At 45.1% G+C, this 23,612-nt stretch overlaps 1 protein-coding gene across 2 annotated transcripts in view; it reads left to right on the forward strand.

The window, feature by feature from the left end:
• The window catches only part of LOC144814965 (glioma pathogenesis-related protein 1-like), a 546,100-nt gene that overhangs the window by 67,624 nt on the left and 454,864 nt on the right, over positions 1 to 23,612 (forward strand). Inside the window, exon 2 of one of the 2 annotated variants that reach the window (XM_078674149.1) lies at positions 834 to 940. The exons of the other annotated variant lie outside the window; for it this stretch is intronic. Coding sequence (XP_078530275.1) covers positions 929 to 940 — 12 coding nt within the window. The 5' untranslated portion in view covers positions 834 to 928. The remainder of the gene's footprint in view (positions 1 to 833; positions 941 to 23,612) is intronic. 2 annotated transcript variants of the gene reach the window in all.

The raw sequence follows: 23,612 nt of genomic DNA on the forward strand, positions 1-23,612 counted from the left end.
GGGACGTCAATGTGGTCTTGAACCTGTTTTTGTCCTGGCAGTCTAACGCATATTTATCCCTGAAAGAGCTTTCAGCCAAGCTGGCTATGTTACTGTGTTTAGTTTCTTTGCGACGAGTGTCGGATGTGCGTGCCTTGGACTTTTTCCCCAGAAGGGGTGACTTTTACGGTGGGATGCCACACAAAGTCCGCGTCACGAACGATCTCGTACCCGGCCTTTGTGGACGTTCCCAAGTTGTCGTTCAATGCTTGAAGGCTTACGAAGACAGGACTTTGGATATTCGCCCTCCGGGCGAGCAACAATTGCTGATTGCCTTGTGAAAACCACACAGAGCAGTCTCCTCCCCCACCATTGCCAGGTGGGTGCGTTGGGTCATGCAGGAAGCAGGCATTGATACTAAGCGTTTAAGTTAACTCTGCCAGGGGAGCCATGGCTTCTAAGGCTTTCTCGGTGGGAGCTCGTTTGGAGGATTTAATGCGAGCAGCAGATTGGTCTTCAGACTCCACGTTTAAGAGGTTTTACTTTAAACCAGTGGTGGATCTTGCTCAGTTAGTGGTGAGTAAGCTTTGAACTAGCATAATCCGAAGCCTCCGGTCCTGACATTGAATCACAATTTGCCTAGCTTACGTAACGGTAAGTTTCAATTCTATTAAGGACACGGAGGCAAGGATTATCCCACCCAGGAGTTCGCGAATCAAGAACCCACCCGTATGGCAGTAAGTAATAGGTTTTCCTTCTTGTACATGTTTCATGTCGGTTTTGACGCTGTTCCTCTGTTGCTTGATGTCAGTGGGTTTGTGGTACAACGCTTACGCTGTTGTTTTTTCCGCCAGGAAATGACGGTTCCAAACAGGACCAGTGAGGAGAATGTGTAACCTGCGCGAAGAAAGAGGAGGAAGATGGAAGAGGGACTGGCTATCTACCCTGAATGGACACTATGGTAGGACAACACTATGGATTATTATGACGGTCCCACGGGAGTTGTAGTTTCTTGGACATACAAAAATTCTGGTTTTCAATGCTTCTTGGTTTTTCTGCATATAAGCATTGTTTGAAGCTTTTCTAAGGCTGCTGTGTTTTGTTTCTTTAATAAATAGCAAAGGAAGAAAAGCATAATCCTCGCCTCCGTGTCCTTAATAGAATTGAAACTTACTGTTACGTAAGCTAGGCAAATTACGATTCTATATCAAGTGTGACATCTAGACTTATTCAATCACCCAGGCACTACACATGCACTCCTAGCACTAATTATGTACTCCTTGAACTACACAGGCAACGCCCATGTGTTCATTGAATCACTCAGATAGTAGCAATATAGTTATGTGGATATACAGGCACTAACTATGCAGATATGAGACCACCAATGTGGTTTGTACATACTCAGGGAATCATGCAGGCACTGCCTATATTGTAAGGGAATTACGTAGGCAATTTCTGTGCACTTATCCAATCCTCCAGGGAGTATTGTTGTACTCAACCACAAACATATGTATTTACAAGTTTTAGTGAGGACTATTTACTCTTTTAGAACAAAATGATGAATTATGTAAAGTTTCACACACCGTTTGCATGTACTCTGAAGAATTAGAGAACTGTATGCTGTGATACAGATTCATGTGCAGATTTGTATATGTAGTGTTTCTCTAAAACAAAAATCTGATACATCAAAGTAGAAAAGTACTAAACACTAAATTGGTGGTAGAGAGGCACAGAAATAGCTATTATGTTGTGTTTTCAGATTGAGACACTGTATGTACTTTTACACATTGGATGATGTTTATTTTAAAATTTACTACAAAAGGCATAAAGTGGTCTTTTACCATGAATAAGTGAGAACTAAGATATGGTGCAGCTGTGTTGTAGGAGAGGGTGTTACAATATTGAAAGGTAACGAATACATTACATTTTGTGTTTTGGTTTGGTATATTGAAGTAAGTGCATGTAGTTATTGAGCTAGGTTCATCTGTAGATTTAAAACTGCAACATAAGATAAAAACTTTTTTTTATTATGTAAGCCAGTAGTAAAGTAGTTGGTACGTTGGCTTGAATAAAAACAAATATACTTATTTTATTTACAGAACAGTATCTTCATAACTACAGACATAATGCCTGCAAAAGCTCGGAGGAAAAAGGAACCGAAGCAAATACAATATCTATTTAGAACTGAGACACAAAAAGGGCAAATTGATGAAAAAGTGGTGAAAGCAAAAAGAGCTACTGGCAGGGGGACAAAGTAAATTCTTAAAAATATACGTGGACATTTCCAAAGATTACAAAATAATGAAAATAAAATTCAGACTACAAAAAAGAAATACAGTGGACAAAATCTACATCACAAGAGCAGGAACGAATGTAACAAAGATGGACACACCTTAAACAATAGACAGAAGCAGTTTAAGGAAATCAGAGCCATATGTTTCGTAGTAGAGTAGTTATAAGTCTACTGAGAACTATGAAAAAGTATAGAAAAAGGAGAAAGGCACTTAAACAGTGAAAACAAATTGAGAGAGTAGTTGAAAAGGCCTTTGCCTTGAAGGTGAAGCTTTTCATTTTGATTATAAGTAGAAGGAAGACTCTTGACAAAATGGTATTGTACATGAGGAGACAAAAACAGTAAGAAGATTAATGAATAGAAGTAACCTCTGTACAGTTTTTAGTGCATAATGCATACATACTTCTAGTATAGAGTCTTTCTTTAATGAAGAAAGCTATGTCCAGGATAATAGATTAGTTCATGCTATTGATTACAGAGGACGAGGTGAAAGAGGTGATGGAACCTACTGTAGAACAAGTTATTAGAGAACAGGTCCAAGGAAGGCGGAGTCATGCGCTTGCATAGAAATAGAATTGTTGTAGTGTTTGTAGTATTTAAAAGCAATCCATTGATATATTAAGGACATTTCTACATATCTTTCCAAGGCGAAGTTTAAAACAGAAAATATGTACTTTGCAAGGATTGGATCCATCCAATATTAGAAAGCATTGGCTGGAATTTTACATTCTAGCCAATGGGAAGAGGAGAGCAAGAAAAACACTCCCCCGAATCCGAAAATGACGGGGCGTTTCTCCGAGGCATTTTTGCTTGGCCTCGGAGAAACATGGTGGTCCTTTCCCCCTTACGCTGAAAAGCTGATATATGTTTTCCAGTAAAGATGGTAACCCTATTTGCAAGGCCCAGGAAATAATTTAAAAAGTTTGCGCAAAATTCCCAATTATCTTTCTAAACTTGACAAATCGGTCTTAATTTACCTCAAACGTAATTACTGATTGCATAGGTAGCTCGAAAACACCGCCGCGAGAATTACCTTTCGTGCACCCGGAAGGGTTTCAAAGGAGGAACAATTAGCACATATATGTAGCTGTTCTGAACACACTGATGCTTTTATGTCTCTGTGAGAAGTTGGCCTGATATATGATGCTCACTAGTTCTAGTGAGCATCCAACTGGAAAGGGTGGACTGCTCTTTTACATGTTTCAGACTAATTACTATAGCGGAAACTCTTAAAGTGCTTGAGTATGCAAAGTCGGGCTCTCCGGCGGACCTTTGCCCCCCAAGAGTTATGGCACTTCTATCTCACTCATTGGCGCCTACGATCGAGAAGATCTTTAATCTGTCAATTTCAGAGGGTGAAATCTCGGCCCTCTGGAAGGAAGCCTTTGTCTACCCGATACTAAAAAAAACATCGGCTAATCCCTTAGAGCTGAGTAACTATCGGCCTATATCGTTGCTTCCTCTCCTAGGTAAAGCACTTGAGGGCATGATCAACCAACAGTTGACCCTTTATCTGGAATCAAACAGCATTCTGGACGCCTCACAGTCCGGCTTCCGCAGGGGTTTCAGTACTGAAACAGCACTCTTAGCTGTAACGGATTCCCTGTGGGTGACGGTAGATGCCGGAGGTTCGGCAATCCTGATCCTTCTTGACCTCTCCGCGGCCTTTGATACCATCTCACATGTTAGGCTGCTGGAGAGGTTAAGTTCGATCGGTATCCAGGGGCTAGCCCTTAAGTGGCTACAAAACTTTCTGAAGGATAGATCCTAAACGGTCATCATGGGTCCCTATCGGGCAGAAAAAAGGTCGTTGGACAAAGGCGTTCCCCAGGGTTCCTGCCTTAGCCCCACCCTTTTTAACATCTATATGGCACCTCTGGCTAAGGTAGTTGAATCCCTGGGGTTCGAAACAATCTCATACGCCGACGACACTCAACTGCTCTTTAGGGTTAGCCCTAATCAGGAGGCAGATAGACTCCGCTTCCTAACAGGGATCCTGGAAATCTCCAACTGGATGACCAACAACTTCCTCCAGTTGAACCCAGGAAAGACGGAAGTCATGCTGCTGGGTAAGGCAGAAACCGCCTGGTCCAAGGACTGGTGGCCCGCACAGTTGGGGCCCCCTCCCATACCCAAAAAGAGTGTTAATAATTTAGGCATTAAAATCGATTGCGCTCTCTCAATGCAGGACCATGTCACGGCCGTTGCTGGCTCCTGCTATTTTAGGCTAAGATTGCTGAGGAAGATTCTTCCTTTTATTCCATCAGAACATCGAAGAACCCTGACACAGGCCATGGTTATTATCCGTCTGGATTACGGCAATGCCCTTTTAGCAGAAGTTGGGAGAACCTCTCCTAAAAAACTACAGGTGATCCAAAACACTGCGGCCAGGCTGGTTCTGAACATGCCCGCTAGATCTCCTTCGTTACCACTATTGAGAGAACTCCACTGGCTTCCGGTAAAGCAAAGATCTTTTTTTTAAAATCTGTTGCTTGACATTTACTGCCCTTCAGGGTCAGGGCCCTAAATACCTGCAACATAAATTGTTACAACACACCCCTAGCCGAACTCTTAGATCTAGTTCACATTATTACTACATGTTCCCCGAATTAGACAGCATAGGTCAGGAGGACTGGCTTTTTCTTATCTAGCACCCACTTATTGAAACAGTCTTCCCATCTCTCTGCGAGAAATTTCATCCTATCAAAGCTTTAGAAAACACTTAAAAGCTTTCCTTTATTGAGGCCTTCCTCCATTAGTTTCTGCCTAGGGTTGTGTTCTTAGTAAGCGCCGAGATGACTCACGGTGATTCGTTGCGCTATAGTAAGAAAGCATAACATAACATAACAACATAGTGATCACCTTGTATCAGTCCAAACAACCCTTATGGTGATTAATTGTAAGTCAACCTTATAGACCAGCTATCCTAATGGTAGCATGGACAAAGCAGTCTTAGGCTAAACTCTTTGGCATGTGAAGCCAGCTGTTTTACCACATATAACCCCTTGAATACCAGATGAAAGGACACCACACAGGTTGTTATGAAAATAAACAGTATATTTATTAATAACAAACACCTCTGAACTCTTTATGAGGTCAGAGGGCTAAGCACATGACAATCTCTTAGGAAAAATACGATAAGTTGCACAAAATTACAATGGTGCCCTAGGGGCACGGCAAACTATATACTAAGTAAATGGGTTAAGTAGAACGATTTAGAAAATGAAGATGCCCAGAGGCTGTAGGTTCGCTGGGGCTACCCTATCCTAACCTTAGGTAAGTAAAAGGAGGCCCACGGGACGCGTGTGCAGAGTGTGAACTCACACGCGGGATGCGGAACAAAGTCAATGGGCAGAACAAGTTACGAAAAGGTAAGTAAAAGACAGTTCCTACTAGTTACGACTAAAACAACAGGATACCTGGACACTAGGAGAGTCAATCTACCCTGGAGCACCGAAATGCTCTTGTTACCTCACCCACGGGCTGCGGGTGCATAGGTGTGAAAGTGTGTCGGGTTTCCGCGTCGAAGTCAATGGAGCCTTGAAGAAAGATGCTGCAGGCGACCAGGAGGAAGATGTCCGGTGCGATCCACAGGTGGATCGAGGAAGAAGAGGACCTGAAAGCAGAGGGGACAGTGTTCAAAGTCACTAGCCAGTGACCGGCGTGGAACCAGGAGGGAACCAGATGCTGTCGTCGTGATCAGGTGAAGAGTGGACGCTTGTCTCTGCAGCCACGTGGACCAGGAGGGGTCTTCGACGACCAGGATGGAGGCACGAGCTGTCCCACGCAGGCTCTCGCTGTCGGCCGTGTCGGATCCGGAGCCAGTCAACAGGCCTTGGCAAAGGCAACCCACGCGGCGAGTGGAAACGGCGTCTGGAGTGGACCAGGAGGGTCCAGGGTGCTCCTCTTTTGGAAGGGAGCAAGGGCCAGTCTGGAGCAACCAGACCAGCAGTTTAGATTTCTTGGATCGTCGTCTAGGAGGTCACTAGCCAGCCGGCAAGTGACCAGACAACGCGTCGAGCAGCAATCAAGCAAAAGGGCCCCACGCAGATCTCGTGGATGCTGGAGGGCTGGTCTTTGATGCAGGAGCTGCTCGGGGCTGGGGCTTCTCAATCCTCAAAGCACTTTCTCGAGGATGCCTCAGAAGTCGTGCTGGAAGCGAAGTGCAGTCTCTTCAAGATGGCCGGTCCCCTCGTGTCTCGTCGCACCCACGGGTCTCAGCTGTGCTGCAGATGTGGGTAGAGGTCAGAGAGGTCTGGGAGTCCGGGTCTCGTCGGGCTCTGAAGTCTGGATCCGGCAGGAAAGACGACAAAGTGGAATGCCAGGACGCTTGATGGTGCCTGCAGTTGCAGGGTGGACACTCCTTGCCCACAAGGGAGATTCTTCAGTCTTCTGTGGAGCAGAACATCGAAGTCCAGAGTTTCTTCTTGTAAAGTTGTTCAGGATAATCTAATTTGGAATGGGACCAGCTCCTACCTTTATCCTGCTAAAGGGGGCTGTACTACGACTAGGTCCCTCCTATGGGTGGGACCAGGAAGGAAGAGGGGTGGTTACACCCCCTATCTTTTGTCCGGTTTCGCGCCAGAGCTGGGTCTGGAGTGCCCCAGCAACTGGTTTGAACCGGTGTATGCACAGGGACACCTTGTGTGCCCCAGGCATGTCTCATTCCTTTCAGGCCTCCCTACCTCAATACACAAAATCCTGTCTGGGGTGGTGCTAGCACCTCCCCAGGCAGGAAACCCTTTGCCCAGGCCTCCCTCGCTGGAAGGACTCCCAGCAGCAGGAGGTCAGACTTGTGTCTGTGGTGGCAGCATCCATTTTGTGATACTGAGGCTCGAATTAACTTTAACCGGGGTTCACAGTTACATACATGTCGTGTCCCTCTAAAAGGGTGGAATGCTACCCCTGTCGCCAGAACTGGCGAGGGGGTAGTATTCCAATTCGTATGAGCTTACTCGAAATGTTTGGATAATGCTATACCAAAGTTAGCAATAACCGCAAGGATTATAATGCACTTAAGAGTGGATGTATGACATTACAACGCATGCTTTTACCACGCATGCCTTTACAACGCGGTATTTACAACGAATACCTTTACAACGCATAGTGCTTTGGGGTGCTGGATAGTGAATAGTTTAATTTACTATTCCAACTCCAGTCCCCGTGGATAGTAGGGAAGGTGTTGGACAGTAAATTAAACTTATTCCCTATCCTAGAGCGCCCCCCAGCGCAATGCGTTGTAATGGTTTGCGTTGTAAAAGTTGCGTCATAAAGGCACTGCGTGGTAAAAGTTGCGTTGTAAAGGATGTTTCCCCTTAAGAGTATATGGTATAGCGTTATCATGGAAAAGCTATAAGGACTTGGTTCCGCAAGCTGCAGACAGGCTCAGCTCATGCTAGAGCACCATCTCACATAATTCCAAGCACTCTGCCTTCAGGATTGATAAGGCCTGCCATAGGAGTGACTTATAGGAATATATGTGTCCATTTTGGGGTTAGATATGGATCACTGACATAATATAGAATGACAAAATATAGACTTACCAAAATATAGTCACCAAAATATAGAATGACAAAATATCGAATTCCTATCTACAAACAGGTAAGTACAAAAATATCGAATCCAAAATATAGTCTGTAAAAAATATAGCCAGTCAAAATATCGAATTTTTTTAAATGTCTTAAAAGTAATTTAAAATTAATGAAATAATGAATATAATGCCCATTAACAAATCGACAGCACAATCAGAGGAGAACGCTACCTCTCACCAAGCGGAGTTCGAGTCTGGCAGCAAGCCCGTCACGCCAGTAGGAGCAGGAGCCGAGTCCCCCCCGCCGCCGCCTCTCACCATCAACGCGGCCGCAGAGCGGGGGGACTCCAACCCCCAGGAGCCTTTGTGGGGGCGCGCATTGTGACGCAGAAGTAGGCGCCCGGAGGCGCATAAAGCAGCAGCGCTCCAGGAGCGCCTTGGGAGCCCATTAACAAATCGACAGCACAATCAGAGGAGAACGCTACCTCTCACCAAGCGGAGTTCGAGTCTGGCAGCAAGCCCGTCACGCCAGTAGGAGCAGGAGCCGAGTCCCCCCCGCCGCCGCCTCTCACCATCAACGCGGCCGCAGAGCGGGGGGACTCCAACCCCCAGGAGCCTTTGCGGGGGCGCGCATTGTGACGCGGAAGTAGGCGCCCGGAGGCGCATACAGCAGCAGCGCTCCCGGAGCGCCTTGGGAGCCCATTAACAAATCGACAGCACAATCAGAGGAGAACGCTACCTCTCACCAAGCGGAGTTCGAGTCTGGCAGCAAGGCCGTCACGCCAGTAGGAGCAGGAGCCGAGTCCCCCACCCCCCGCCGCCGCCTCTCACCATCAACGCGGCCGCAGAGCGGGGGGACTCCAACCCCCAGGAGCCTTTGCGGGGGCGCGCATTGTGACGCGGAAGTAGGCGCCCGGAGGCGCATAAAGCAGCAACGTTCCCTCCGCGTAGCGGGACGCGAGCGGGCCCAAGCGCGGGGCGAAGCCCGGGCAAAGGACGGGCCCTGTGTGGCCCTCAGAGGCCTGAGGAGCCTGGCCTGGGCCGTACCCCCTGCCTGATCACCATCAGCCCATTGACAATTGGACACAAAAACTGTAAGCCTGCAGACCCTATATACATTTCATTACAATCTATTGGGGTGCATTCTTGATTGTTATTGCTAAATTTTATCCATAAGGGTCTGTAATTATAGTGTTGATATTTCAAATTGTTATTGGTGAATAGTAGCAGGGTCTGTTATGAATTGTCGCGAGACTAGAAGCATGGCTGTTGCAGGAGCAAAGAAGTTAACCGGTACCCTGGACGACTTTATTGTTCGCACCCATGCCTTAATTGATGAGGGGATTGTTTTAATGGACAGAAGGGTGTCCCAAGATTTAGCCAGGGCTAGGAGATCCTCCTTAGGCCTTATTGCCCAGGCATGTACGCCTAACATCGAGTCCCGCACTAACACCCTTGCCATGATACATAATGCGGGGGATTTTGAGGATCTAAGCTCACAGCAGGACCTGGAGGCCACCCCTAATCTTAATTTGTTGACAGAGAGTGGCTCAGACAGTAATGAGCTAGATAATAATCTACCCTTAGTTAGTGCTACAAATCAAAGGGGTTTGAAAGAGGGGGCAATTCCTAAACAAAAGATCAATAAACGCACCACCTATAAAGGGAAGAAGGCACAGACTACCCACAACCAGGACAAAATCACCCTAGATCCGGTAATTGTGAATAACAACTCGGTAGCCTGTGCAAATGACACTGGGGGGGTGCACCCGACTAAAGTTGGCCTGTCATTAAACCTCCCAGACGATACCATTATAGACAATAGTCTGGAGGAAATTCTGGAATTAAGTGGTGAAGTTAATAATCTAGCCAAATGTAGCCAGGATTGGAATGGGTCAAGTATGGCAAACAATAATATCTTTGAAATGTTAAAAGCCCTTCTTGAACCCATAGAGGTTAGGCTACGTTGTCTAGAAACTGTATTGAAAAATATCCACAAGGATATAAGTGCCCCAAGCTTTAACTTGAATATTAAGGCACCCCATGTAGTGAATACAGTAAACAAGCCATCCCTGGCTGATAAAAGTGTTACTGTGGCCAAAAACAATGTTCCCAAGAACCCTAGTAATACCTCAAACCTGGGAGGCGCTAAAACAAAGACCCCTGACCTTAAACAAACAGAGAATTCTATCAAATCCAAGACAACTCCTCAAGTTAAATTTAAAGATCCCACACCTCTGACTCCAAACCTGGACTCGGCCCCAAGAGATAAGGCAATGGCCCGAAGAAATATCCATCTTCCCCCTGATGCCTGTCCTTATGTAGTGATTCTGACTGGGGTCACGGAAACCGCACCATCTGAAGTAGAATCCTACCAAGCACTGAAAAATAAAGTGTGCCACTGGCTCTCTAAAAACCATCCCCTGCCGCCGAATATCCCAAGCAATATTTTAATGGTGGAAAGAACCCCATGGGTGGGCGGGAACAGAAAAAACTTACAAGGGGATTGCATTGTGGTCACTTTCGAGAACACACAGGTGGTAGAACATATATGTAGAGGAACCTCTCGCTATCAAGCAAGTACTGTTACTGCTAGGCCTCTCTTATTTCTACCTACCTGGGAATCAAGTGGACAAAAGATGGAGCTGGTTAAGGGGCCCACACGAACAAAAAGCCAGACAGAAGTTTAACCCCCCATGGGAGGTGCAACCTTATGGGTGGGATGAGGGTGGTGATGAGGAATGGAATTTGGTCAGGAGAAGAAGAGGCAGACCGCTCCAAGGAGGGCTCGCTGTAGGGCCTCAGAATAGTCACCCATATTATCACCATCAGTTTGTAAATGGGTACGAAAATCACTTTAATATTCCAACTGTTAATCGTTATGAGTGTCTGCCAACTATGGATTGGGTCGATTGACAAACACAGGGCTCACCACTCAGACAGAGGCAAAATATTTTTCCTACCCCCTTGCAAAATGAAAATAGTATTTTGGCCGTGCAGGTGTTAAATACTGATCTAACTCTACCTGTTGATCAGGGTGCTGAAGGTGGGGCCCCACTGCGTAAAAAAATGGATGAGGTATTGGATAGCCGGGAGATAACTCTGGCAACATGGAACATTGCGGGTCTCAAGAATAAAGTGGATGATCCTATCTGGAGGGACTTCAAAGGAACCATGGACATAATAGCTATACAGGAGACCTGGGACACCCAAAATATACTGACAGTGGATGGTTTTACCACCTTTTTCCTACCAGCTGTCAGTTCCACCCGGGGGCGGGCCAGAGGGGGCTTGGTTATTCTGATTTCTGCTAAAATCCCGGGTATATATACGGAAGTAGTTACTGATTGCCCTTATTGTCTTGCGGTTTTAATTACCCATAGGGGTTACCATAATGTTCTGGTCATAAACTTTTATAATTCTTTCGATAGAGACAGATCAGTCAGTAACTTGATGATGTTAAACTCTTTTCTGACTGATTTTAAAGAGTCCGTAGAGCATGAATGTACCATCATATTAATGGGGGATTTTAATGTTCATGGTTGTCAGGATAAATGCCCCTCAAATGTGCTATTTGGTCCTCCGGATGAGGAAAATATTCATTTTGAACATTCAGAACAGGGTATATTTCTGGAATCATTGCTGGCCGAAAATGGGTTAATACTACCAAATGGACGTGATGAGGATATTCCCACATTTACAGGACATGGCAGTGGCTCTGTGATTGACTACATCTTTCTTAGTAGCAGTTGTGGAGGCCAAATCACTAGCTACTCAGTAGTACGGTCCCACTTTAGCGACCACAATCCAGTTGTATTAAAAGTCAAGAATGTAATTGTTACCAAGGAAAGTAGCTCGAATTTGGTAGACAAACGTGACATGCGGCTGACTGACCAAGCACGCCGAATCAAATGGTGTAAGATAATTCCAGAGGAGTTTTTCTGTAATCTCTGCCAAAGTAGCGGGGAGGATTTAAAGCTTTGTATGGATGATCAGGCGGGGGATAGTGAAGTAGTGGAGGCGTATAAAAAGGTTTGCCTCGAGATTTTCTCCAACCTGACACGCCAGGGAAAAGGCAAATTACAAGGGAAGGAAGGCTGGTTCGATAAGAACTGTTCAGCGGCCAACCACAAACTTAAGGTAGCACTTAAGCTCAAACCAGTAGATAGATCGCTCGTGGCTACTCTCAGGAAAGAATACAAGACTGCCATCGAAAGAAGGCGGCGTGAGATCAGAGAGGATGCCTGGGCCGACCTGACCTCAACTGATGTATTGAAAAGTAGTGCCAAGTTCTGGGCTGTGGTTAATCAACCCTATTTTTCTGACCTTAGTAACAATGAACTGGACTGTGGTATCCAAGAAGATAAATGGCACTCGCACTTTAGGTCCGTTTACGAACAAGAGACTTTGGGGGCTGAGGGCACGACTGCCTTCTCCCAAATGCCATATACTTTGATTGTGAACGAGGAAGAGGTGGCTGTGGCCATTGGTATGATGACCAGTAATAAAGCTCCAGGGCCGGATGGCGTTCCCTCTGACCTTTTTAAAGTTGATATTTTATTCTGGTCCAAAGTTTTAGCCAATGTTTTTAATAGAGTTTTTAGAACAGGAATCCCAGAGTCATGGACCCAGTCGGTAATTGTCCCTATCTATAAAAAAGGGAATAGGGGTGACCCTGGCAATTACCGACCTATATCCCTCATTGACTCCGCCGTGAAGGTCTTAGGGAGAGTGGTCCTATGCAAACTGACCGAATGGCTAGAGGAGACTAACACTCTTTCCCCTCTACAGTACGGTTTCAGAAAGGGGCGCAGCACCATCGACCAAAGCCTAAATCTACAACTGCTCATTGGGAAGTACACATTAGCAAAGCAAGGATCTCTGTACATTGCTTTTATGGATCTGTCCTCGGCATTTGACCGAGTAAACAGATCCAAGCTGTGGGGTCAGCTCCTTAGCATTGGAATAGATCCCAATATTGTGCACTTCCTAGCAGACCTTCATAGGGATCTTACAGCATCGGTCCGTTATGATAGAAAGGGGAACTGCACGGGAAAAATTAGCATCACTAATGGTGTAAGGCAGGGATGCATTCTTGCTCCCCTGCTCTTTACACTATATATAAATGATTTGGGCGAAGTTTTGGGTGCAGCGTGTAAGGACATCCCGAGGGCAGGGAAACACCTACTGCCCGCTTTACTCTATGCGGATGATGCCGCTCTCAAAGCTAGAACCGCAGTGGGTCTTCAATGCCTGTTGAACTCTTTTTATGTTTTTATGAAAAATCTTGACTTAAGTATTAACTTTGGTAAATCCCACGTCATGGTGGTGGGTCACAAAGCGAAGGCCCAAAAAAATGTGATGACATTGCACTGTAGTGGACACAAGCTGTCAAGAGTCCCCAGATTTCCCTATCTGGGGGTTGTTTTTGATGAAGGCTCTACGTGGCACCCCCAAATGCTGGAGAAAAAAGAGTCCTGGCACGCTCTATTTCTGTGGTGTTGGGCTTCTCACGTAAATTAGGGGTGAAGCCCATTGAGGCAGTCTTAAAAGTATATGCCGCTAAATGTATTGCCATCGTTATGTATGGTGCAGATTTGTGGGGCTTCAGGCCAGTTACATCACTCCAGGTTACGGAAGATAATTTTTTTTAAACGATTCTTTCCCTCCCAAGATCCACGGCCAGCTTCATAGTTCATCAGGAATGCGGCGTGGATTATCGGGAGGATCGAATCGCTATGGCCCCCCTTTTAAAATGGATATCAGTCTGGCTTAATCTAGAGCTTGAAGTGAATCACGAAATCTTAAAGGACTGCCTAATGCTAGATCACTGGGAAAAGATCCCTTGGCTGAAATATGTACAACAAATGTGTGAAAAGTTGGGTCGGCCTGAATTATTCAATAAACCTTCTAGTTTGGTGAAAGGTGATTTGAAATGGGTTAAAAACACTTTTTTGCTGAACAGAGGAATGGACAGAGAAGGCAGGGAGCTGTCAAAGCCCTCTGTAAGGACCCATCAACTGATCGTTTCCTCTGGCCATGATCTGGAACTTTACCTCAAGGTTGTTAACAACTCCAACCATAGGTATCTTTTAACTAAGTTCCGATTGAACAAGATCCATTTATTAATTTCTGGCCGCCCTGGCTGGTCCAGGGGTACAGATCTAGATCTGTGCAAATGTGACGGGTGTTCGATCATGGATACTGCCCACTTCCTGTTTTTCTGTGATCACTTTAAAGGCATTAGGAAAAAGTTCATTATACCCTTGTTAAAAGGGAAAGGATTTAGGCAAGTTAAGCCAGCTTTGTTGTACCTTCAACTTTTAGCAGAAATATGGGAAATCTATAACGTGGCTAAATTTTTAACCATAGCGGTGAGACTCAGTAAAAAGATCACTTGGTCCTAGATGATTTCCTATAAATGTCGACCATTGTTACTTGAATCAAGCTTTTTAATTATTGATTGTCGTATATACTGTTGTTTTTTTTTTTTTTTTTTTTTTTTATCATGTGCTGCATATTTTAATGGGTACTCCCTCCCTTTTTATGTTGTATTTTATCATGTTTATGTTGCCTGGTGATTTGTGGACCATTTTTTCATGTTTATGTACTTTTATGGTTTTTGTAAATTGAACCGAATAAAGTAATTCTTGAACTTGAATATAATCAACTAAAACATACTTAAAAATACTCAAATAACCTTAAAATTAAGATATAATTAATTTAAGTTAATAGTAAAAAATGTACAAAATTTCACCGTAGGATAGCAGGAGGGTAACATTTAATATTACCACTCCAGTGAGTGCAACAGTCGGGAAAGCGTTGGATAGCGTAGGGGTAAAAAATACTATTCCCACTCCAGTGAGTGCAACAGTAGGGAAAGCGTTGGATAGCGTAGGGGTAAAAAATACTATTCCCACTCCAGAGAGTGCAACAGTAGGGAAAGCGTTGGATAGCGTAGGGGTAAAAATTACTATTCCCACTCCAGAGAGTGCAACAGTAGGGAAAGCGTTGGATAGCGTAGGGGTAAAAAATACTATTCCCACTCCAGTGAGTGCAACAGTAGGGAAAGCGTTGGATAGCATAAGGGTAAAAATTACTATTCCCACTCCAGAGAGTGCAACAGTAGGGAAAGCGTTGGATAGCGGGAGGGTAAAAATTACTATTCCAACTCCAGAGTGTGCAACAGTAGGGAAAGCGATGGATAGCGTAGGGGTAAAAATTACTATTCCCACTCCAGAGAGTACAACAGTAGGGAAAGCGTTGGATATTGGAAGGGTAAAAATTACTATTTCCACTCCAGAGAGTACAACAGTAGGGAAAGCATTGGATAGCGTAGGGGTAAAAATTACTATTCCCACTCCAGAGAGTGCAACAGTAGGGAAAGCGTTGGATAGCGTAGGGGTAAAAAATACTATTCCCACTCCAGAGAGTGCAACAGTAGGGAAAGCGTTGGATAGCGGGAGGGTGAAAATTACTATTCCCACTCCCGTGAGTTTAACAGTAGGGAAAGTAATGATTTAATATATTATTAAAAATAAATTAAATATCAATACCAATAAAACATTAATTGAAATTAATAACCAATTTAATATTATGTAATAATTAATTAGAAATATAACTACATATTAGTTATAAAAAATTAATAACCTATTCATAATTATTTAACAACTAATTAATTTTCAATAACAAAAACAAATTAATAATAAAGATTAATACCAATTAAAAATTATCAGTAAATTATTTATCAATACACAAAGTATTTTTAATATGTAATTAATTACAATTACATTACTTCCCACCCTATTCCCCTATAAACCCACATCCCACTACAGAAAATACATTAATACAATTATCATAATTATCAAATATTTAATTAATACAAAATAATTACCAATTAATACAAGTTAATTGCCAATTAATAGAAATGAATTACCAATTACAAATTAATTAACAAATTTAAAATCAATACCAATAAATGAAAAAAATTATTTACTTAATTACAATTAAATTACTTCCCACCCTATTATAAACCCACAACCCGCTACAGAAAATAAATTTAGAAAATTAACATAATTAACAATTAATCAATTAATACAAATTAATTGGCAATTAATACAAATTAATTACCAATTAAAAAATAACAATAAATTCAAAATTAATACCAATAAATAAATAAAAATATTTAATTAATTACAATTAAATTACTTCCCACCCTATTCCCCTATAAACCCAAAACCCGCTACAGAATTAAATTACACAAAAATTAAATAACATAAAATTCATTACTTAAAATACATTAAACATACATTACAAAAATTAATATACACTTTTCACACATATACTAACATACAAAACACTTTAAAAAAATTGATATTATTAAAAAATCGATATATTTAATGCCTATATTGTATATTTCGATATTTTGACTTCTATATTTTGAAAATCGATATTACTTACCTTAAATTCGATATTTTTAACCACTATATTGTGTCCATTCGATATTTTGTCCATTCTATATTTTGGAATCGATATTATGACTGTTTACCGTTAGATATAGGTATACTATATCTACAGCAAAGGGTGATTACACCACCTTGCCCCAGCTGTCTTAGCCAGTTGTGTCAGTTTGGATGGCCAGCCAGGGGTGGCACAATACATGCTGCAGCCCCTGTTAGGCCCTGAGTACCTAAGGTACACTGTACAGGGGCTGATAAGGGGTCCCAATACCAATTGGTAAATGCACCTAAAGTACATGGATGTCAATTTAGAGAGAGAACAGCTAGGCTGTGGGTCTGATTAGCAGGCCCACAGCCAGGGAAAGTCGTAAACCAGTGAAGCAAAAAGCAAAATTCTGGGGTGACCATAGGATTGCTGACCCTACTCTCCTACAGTCTCTAATAGACTTCGCGTATTATCGTTTACTGTGTCCGTGCACTGTTGACTTACTCGGAGATCGTCGATATTATATAGTAGGGAAATCATACTGCTAATGCAAGGACATGTTTATTGGAAATGTTTAAATGTCAAAGCCCATGCATGGATGTTGGGAGCGCTCGCTTGGAAGCATCATGTGCGTGCCGCCGACCTCAGTTCTGTTAAAGGGCGCTTTGGACATCAGAAAGTTTGTACCTCATTGCATTTAAAAATGGCCTCTGCCGTTGTTGAAACCCCTTGCTATCTTTTAGAAGTAATTGAACAAGATAGGAGCTGCAGTCTGGGGCTACATTTTTTCAAGTCACTGTAAATGTATTTAGTTTCTGAACTAATTAGGAAACGTGTAAAAAGTAAAGATAAAAGTGAAGCAACACGAGGTGCGGAACTGCTGCACGGGTAAATAGAGCAGCCATCTTGAAACGGTAAAAGATCTCCATGTATTGGAAGTCCAAATCAGCAGTAGTAGGACTCGCCACTCGTGCACAGGCATACAGGAAACACATGAGGCAGATTATATGGAATTTCCTACCTCTGCATCTCATCTCAGAATTAGTGGTCATTTTTCCTAGGACAGAAGTGAGACTTCACTGCACTTACCCTGTGAAACAGATAAAGCGTCGAACGCACAATTTGTTGATTGCAGTAGTAGGCGGTCTTAAATCGTCATATAGGGTAGCGATTCTCACACCACAGGCTGCATCTGCTTATCTGCTTTCTACCTTGCCATGCGCAATGCCTAGCCGTAGCCGATGTAAAGGGGGGCTGCGGCGGCTATTACGTAGCTTAAAAGTTCTTGGAGTTTTCTGGGTTAGCTTTCACTCTGTTTGCAGCGGATGCAAGACAGCCTGTATGATCAGCATGTCTTTAGAGTGTGTAGAATTATGAGACGGATTCACAAAAGTACATTTATAAGTTTTGTGTACTATTTGTTTTTCCTATTCACAAGCTACATCCCCACGCCGCCCGGGTGGGAGGTGATCCTGGGCGGGCGGAGGGGCGGGATGAGGAGCCTCGGCAGGCGGAGGGGCCAGCAGGGAGAGACCGGAGAGGCAGCGCTGTCCGGGCATGCTGCGGAGCACCGGGGAGCTCCCTTGCACTAACCAAGCGGCCAGCTACCCTGCCGTACGTAGGACCTTCAAGAGACCCCATACTTCCTGGGATTGAAGAGCAGACTGAACCAAGCTTGCAGCACAATGTGTAAAATCCTGTGGAGAGCCGAGAATTCACAGGTACAACTGGCGGTTTGTTGTTGTTTTTTAACTGCATTTGCGCTGGGAAGCTGTCTACCAGGATTATAGTTGAGCCTTTTGGAGCCCCTGGACGTTTTAGTCATCCACGCTGATGCAGTGGCGTTGTTTTAAAAAAGCTTGTTTTTCTTGCCTCTGTCCCCAGGTTGTGATCATTTTTTTCCTGCCTTTGTTCCCTGCTTGTGATCGTTTTTTCTTGCCTCTGTCCCCTGCTTGTGATCGTTTTTTCTTGCCTCTGTCCCCTGCTTGTGCTTGCTTTGCTTGCCTCTGTCCCCTGCTTGTGATCGTTTTTTCTTACCTCTGTCCCCTGCTTGTGATCGTTTTCCTGTGTGTGTGGCTCGCTGTGTGTGTGGCTCACTGTGTGTGTGTGTGTGTGGCTCGCTGTGTGTGTGTGTGTAACTCGCTGTGTGTGTGTGTGGCTCGCTGTGTGTGTGTGTGGCTCGCTGTGTGTGTGTGTGGCTCGCTGTGTGTGTGGCTCGCTGTGACTCGCTGTGTGTGTGTGTGTGTGTGGGTGTGTGTGGCTTGCTGTGTGTGTGTGTGGCTCTGTGTCCGCTAATACTCTCTAATGCTCACCTATTGCCATTGTAAATGACAATACCATTTATGTTTTAAAAAAAATGAAAAATGAAAAAAATGCCATTTGCAATGCCAATAGCTCTAACTTTATCAAAGCCAAGACCATTGCATTGTATGTGCTTGTTCATACTCTAGTCTATTTCTCATGAGAGTTTCACTGTCTACAAACAGTCTGGTACAGGGTAAACTCTCACCATGGAGTGAATACTGTTTACAGTACCCACTTTTCTACTTATATCCTCTTTATTTTTCAATGTAGGTTTGGTGACTGTCAGATGTTTGATACAGATAAAAGCTGTCGGTAGTAGAGCATTCCTTCTGGAACAGGTGTTCAGTATTTTTAGGAACTGGCTTTCTCTGAACAGTTGTATATTGATTGAACACCATGTGCAATGAAGGTTTCCTTTATATCTGTGGTTGATTGTTAATGTGAACTATGCTACCTGTGACGTGTATGATATAGGGTAAATGTGGCACATAACCCATGTTACCTACACCTAAGGGAGTTGTTTCTGTGGTGGCATTAATTATGCCTCATAGTCATTTGAGCTATTTTTACTTGCATTCAGAGCTCTAATGCTATACCCATTTATAGAGCAATGTGTACAATAGAAGATTGGATGATGTCATCAATGATGCCATCAATGATGTAATTTGAGATGACATCCGGGATAAATGTCATAAATGATGTCATAGAACATGTCATGAGTAATGTTATATGTGAGGTCATAAGCAGTGCATGGCCAGGTTTTAAGTTAAAGTTTGCCCTGCACGGCCCTCTCCCCAAGAATCTTTAGGCCCTGGGGACCCCATCCCTCAGGGCCTTACATATATGTTAAAAGGGTGGGGCCTAAGAAGCCTCCCTCCCCAAGTCTTGTAAGACCCTGGGGACCCCATTACCCTGGGATATTTGTTTTTTAGTATTAAATCTTTTTATTGAGGAATTGCAGCACATACAAACAAGATCGTCTGTTACAGCCATCAGATCATAATCATATTGCAGAGACAAGATATCAAAGTGTCTCAGTAAATCCAACCATGCTGGTGCGAATCTGAGCTACTGCAAAACAGGCTTTGCACCCATCATAACTTGGTAAAAGAAAAATAAAATAAACTAAACACCCCCCTTCCCTACTGTGATCCGGCGTGCTCCCCTACCTCTCTGAAGCAGCGTCAACCCGGACAATACCCTTCCTCGGAAGCGTACCAGGAAGCGCCCCTAACAACCAGGACTCCACTCCTCTATCCTTTCTTCCAGGAGCCAATCGCGACTGTCGATGTACCGGAAGGACATTGCAACGACCCCGGAAGTCCCTCTATAACCCAGGATCCCGATACCGGAAAAGACGGCAGCAGAGAGAAGCGTCGTCGGAGAAGCGGACTCGTGGCAGGAGGCTCGGACCGAAGAGGACCCAGAGACGGTGATCCGGGAAGAAGAAGAGGTGTGGAGCGAGGACTGGTGGAGTCCGCAGGAGGTGGCCGGGGAGCGGCCGCAACTCACTGGAGAGTTGCGGCGGAGCCTGTGAGTATACAGTCCCAGAGAACAACCTCTGTAGCACATTAGGTGCATTGTACATAACTTAGTGCCACCGCTGGGTCTAGATTGAGCACTGTATAGATATTGTATAGTACCCTTGGAGATTCACTGCCCATGTTGGACACTATTGCAAGATACGACCTTCCACGCCCTCCTTCCTATCACGAAACCCTCACAGAAGACCCTCCTGACTTATACTCTCTTCTTGCCTTACCCTTATCCGATTCCCTACCTTCCTCACATTTGCTTTCGACTCCCTCACCTCCCTGGTGTCGGTAACGGTACTCCATCCTTATAGTCCGGTCGGACTAACGGCTCCTTTATTGTTTCTTTGTTCCCTACGACCTCCGAGGACTACGCCAGGAGCAGACCTCCCCGAAGATACGACATCCCGATCTATCATCGGTAGAAGACCAGAACGCCTATCCGTTGGAGCCTCATCATTTGTTTCCAACCCTATCCCCGGATTGTCACCTGTACCCTCTACAATAAACCGACATTGCACACTACATACAGCCTCCACGCTTGTTATTCCGGCCCTCTATAACCCCACGATCACAGTTGGTGTCAGAAGTGGGACCTGCCGAAGTATGGAGGCTGCAGTCAAGCAAATGGCGGAAACCCAAGAAAAGTTGGGGAAAACGATGGAAAGATTCCTTAAAACCGTCAAAGACGATAGGGGACAGCTACATGATGTCCTCAAGGGTCAAGGAGACGCACATGACCAGGCAATGGGAAAACTCACAGACGTCATAGGACAGCAAAGACCAGCTGCTTCCCTCTCTTCGGTTGTCCTACAGAAATATGTGCCGGGGGAAGACCCGGATTATTTCTTTACGAACTTCGATTGGCCCAGGCCGCTTCCTGGCCGGCTGACCGTTGGGGTCAATACCTGAGACCCCTACTGACTGGAGACTTACAGGCTGCCTACCAGCAAGCCAACATCCAAGGCAACACTCCGTACAAAGACATAAAAAGGTGCATCCTAGAACGCTTGGGTATTGACGACGAGACCTATAGAGTCAAGCTACGGCAAGCCAAGGAAGGACCACAAGAGACTCCCAGAGCCCTATCCTTCCGTATCAAGGATTTAACCAACCGGTGGCTTAGACCAGCTACGTCCTCCAAAGAAGAGATCCTAGCCAAGATATACTTGGAACAGTTTCTGACATCCCTGCATCCATCCACCCAGAGGTGGGTACGACAACATGCCCACCTCACACTGGATACTGCAGTGGATATCGCGAGCGCATACAGCCTAGCCCAAGAATTCCAGAGAGGAAGAGACGACCACACCACCGACCCCCTAACTCAAACAGCATCCAACCCCATCGGGCACCCCTATCCCGAAAACCAGATCCCCTCCCTCTCTTGCCAACCCCTGTCATGTACAGACCACCTAATCTTGGACCACCGTGTTATAATTGTGGGGGTTTTGGTCACATAGCCCGAATGTGCCCACAAAAGGAGGAGCCTATGGAGGTGGGACTGGTCCGGAACTATGTTTGTGCCACCCCTGGTACTGCACCTCCGCCATATCGCTGCCCTGTGAGAATTGACGGGCAGCCCGTTTTAGCCCTGGCTGACACTGGGTGCAGACAAAGTGTTCTCCGACCCCAAGATATGCAGACACCAGTCGGTCCTCTCACTGGCACAGTTGCCCTTCAATGTGCCCATGGCGACACCAAAAGATATCCCACCACCCAAATACACATTCAACATCCTACCGATCCTGGAACCGACCTTACAGTGGGGCTTATACCCGGACTACCAGAACAAGTAATTCTAGGGAGCGATTACTCTGGACTCCCAAAGCTCCTCCAGGACACAACTGACTCCTTGACTCAATGGTGGACTGATGCTCCCTTTTCCCAAGTCCAGCCCCTCACCGGATTCACTATCCAAACAACGGAAAACAAGAAACCAGAAAAGGAGGGAGAAAAGAAACCATGTCACCGCATGTCCTGTCAACATAGACGAACATCCATGGGAGACGGATTGAGAATTCCGGGCTTCACAAAGAGAAGACCCCATCCTGCAGGAAGCTTGGGGAAAAGCTTTGGACCACCAAGACCCCTTACAAGTAGGTCCCTCTTTCTTTAAAAAGAATGGTGTATTATATAGAAAGGGCAGTCCCCGTCAGTCCTCCCAGTTGTTAGTACCAGGACCCTTCCGTAAGAAAGTCTTGTTTCTTGCCCACAGTCACTTGTTGGGGGGGTAATTTTAGCGATGAAAAAACGGCCCAATCCATTTTAGACAAATTCTATTGGCCTGGTGTTCATCAGCAAGTAAGACTATATTGCCGGGAATTCCCGGTCTGCCAGGGAAACAGTAGGTATCGCCCCCCAGAGTGCCCCTTCAACCCCTACCCCTCATTGACATACCCTTCAGTAGAGTCGGAATGGACATCATAGGACCCCTGCTGCCCTCCCGAAGCGGTTGTCGGTATGCCTTAGTCCTTGTGGACTACGCCACCCGCTTCCCCGAAGCCATACCCCTACGCCAACCTACCGCCCAAACCATAGCTAAAGCAATGATCGTGATTTTTACCAGAGTGGGCTTTCCGAGGGAGATCCTAACGGATCAGGGAACTCCCTTTGTTTCTGCTCTCATGAGACAGGTATGTTCACAGCTAGGGATTACGCAGATCAGAACCTCTGCTTACCACCCCCAGACATACGGGTTGGTAGAGCGTTACAGCGCCACACTCAAAACAACCCTAAAGAAGCTGTTGGCACTGGAATCTAAGAGGTGGGAGGAGATGCTACAGTTAGCCCTGTTTGCTATACGGTGTAAAGTCCAGAGCAGCACAGGATATTCCCCTTATGAACTCCTTTATGGCCGTCCTCCACAAACCCTCCTAGACATGGCCCAAGAAGCCTGGGAGGCAGAACCTGACAGGACTCGACCGCTCCCAGAGTATATCGAGAACCTTAAGACCCATCTGGGACAAATACGAGACCTAGTCCGACAAAATAGGGAAAACGCCCAAACATCCCAAAAACGTCAGTACGACAAGGGCACCAAAACCCGAAGCCTTGTAGTGGGAGACCTAGTACTCTTAATGATGCCCTCCTCCAACCAAAAACTGTTGGGTCAGTGGCAGGGGCTCTACTCCATTCTTCGACAAGTGACCCCTGTTACCTATGAACTGGAGTTGGACCCAACTCGGGGAACCACCCAGATTTATCATATAAACCACCTTAAGAAATGGGAAGGACCCCGACCGGTCCTGTCGGGAACGACCCCCAAACCGAATTTTCCTTTTGACCCTTGTCTAGACCCCGAATTGACAACGTCCCAGAAACAAAACCTTCGGGGCGTCCTGCTGCCCCTCAAACATGTTTTCTCCTCCGCCCCCGGACGTACCACTATTATAGAGCATGCCATCCAAACCGATCCGGGGAAGACTGTGCGCCTACGACCCTACCGTGTCCCAGAGGCCCGTAGGTCTGTCATTAAACAAGAGACAGACCAGATGTTACGTATGGGAATCATTGAGCCCTCCATAAG

This window comes from Lissotriton helveticus, chromosome 1_1 (genome assembly GCF_964261635.1).
Source record: "Lissotriton helveticus chromosome 1_1, aLisHel1.1, whole genome shotgun sequence".
In the NCBI taxonomy this organism is placed as follows: Eukaryota; Metazoa; Chordata; class Amphibia; order Caudata; family Salamandridae; genus Lissotriton; species Lissotriton helveticus.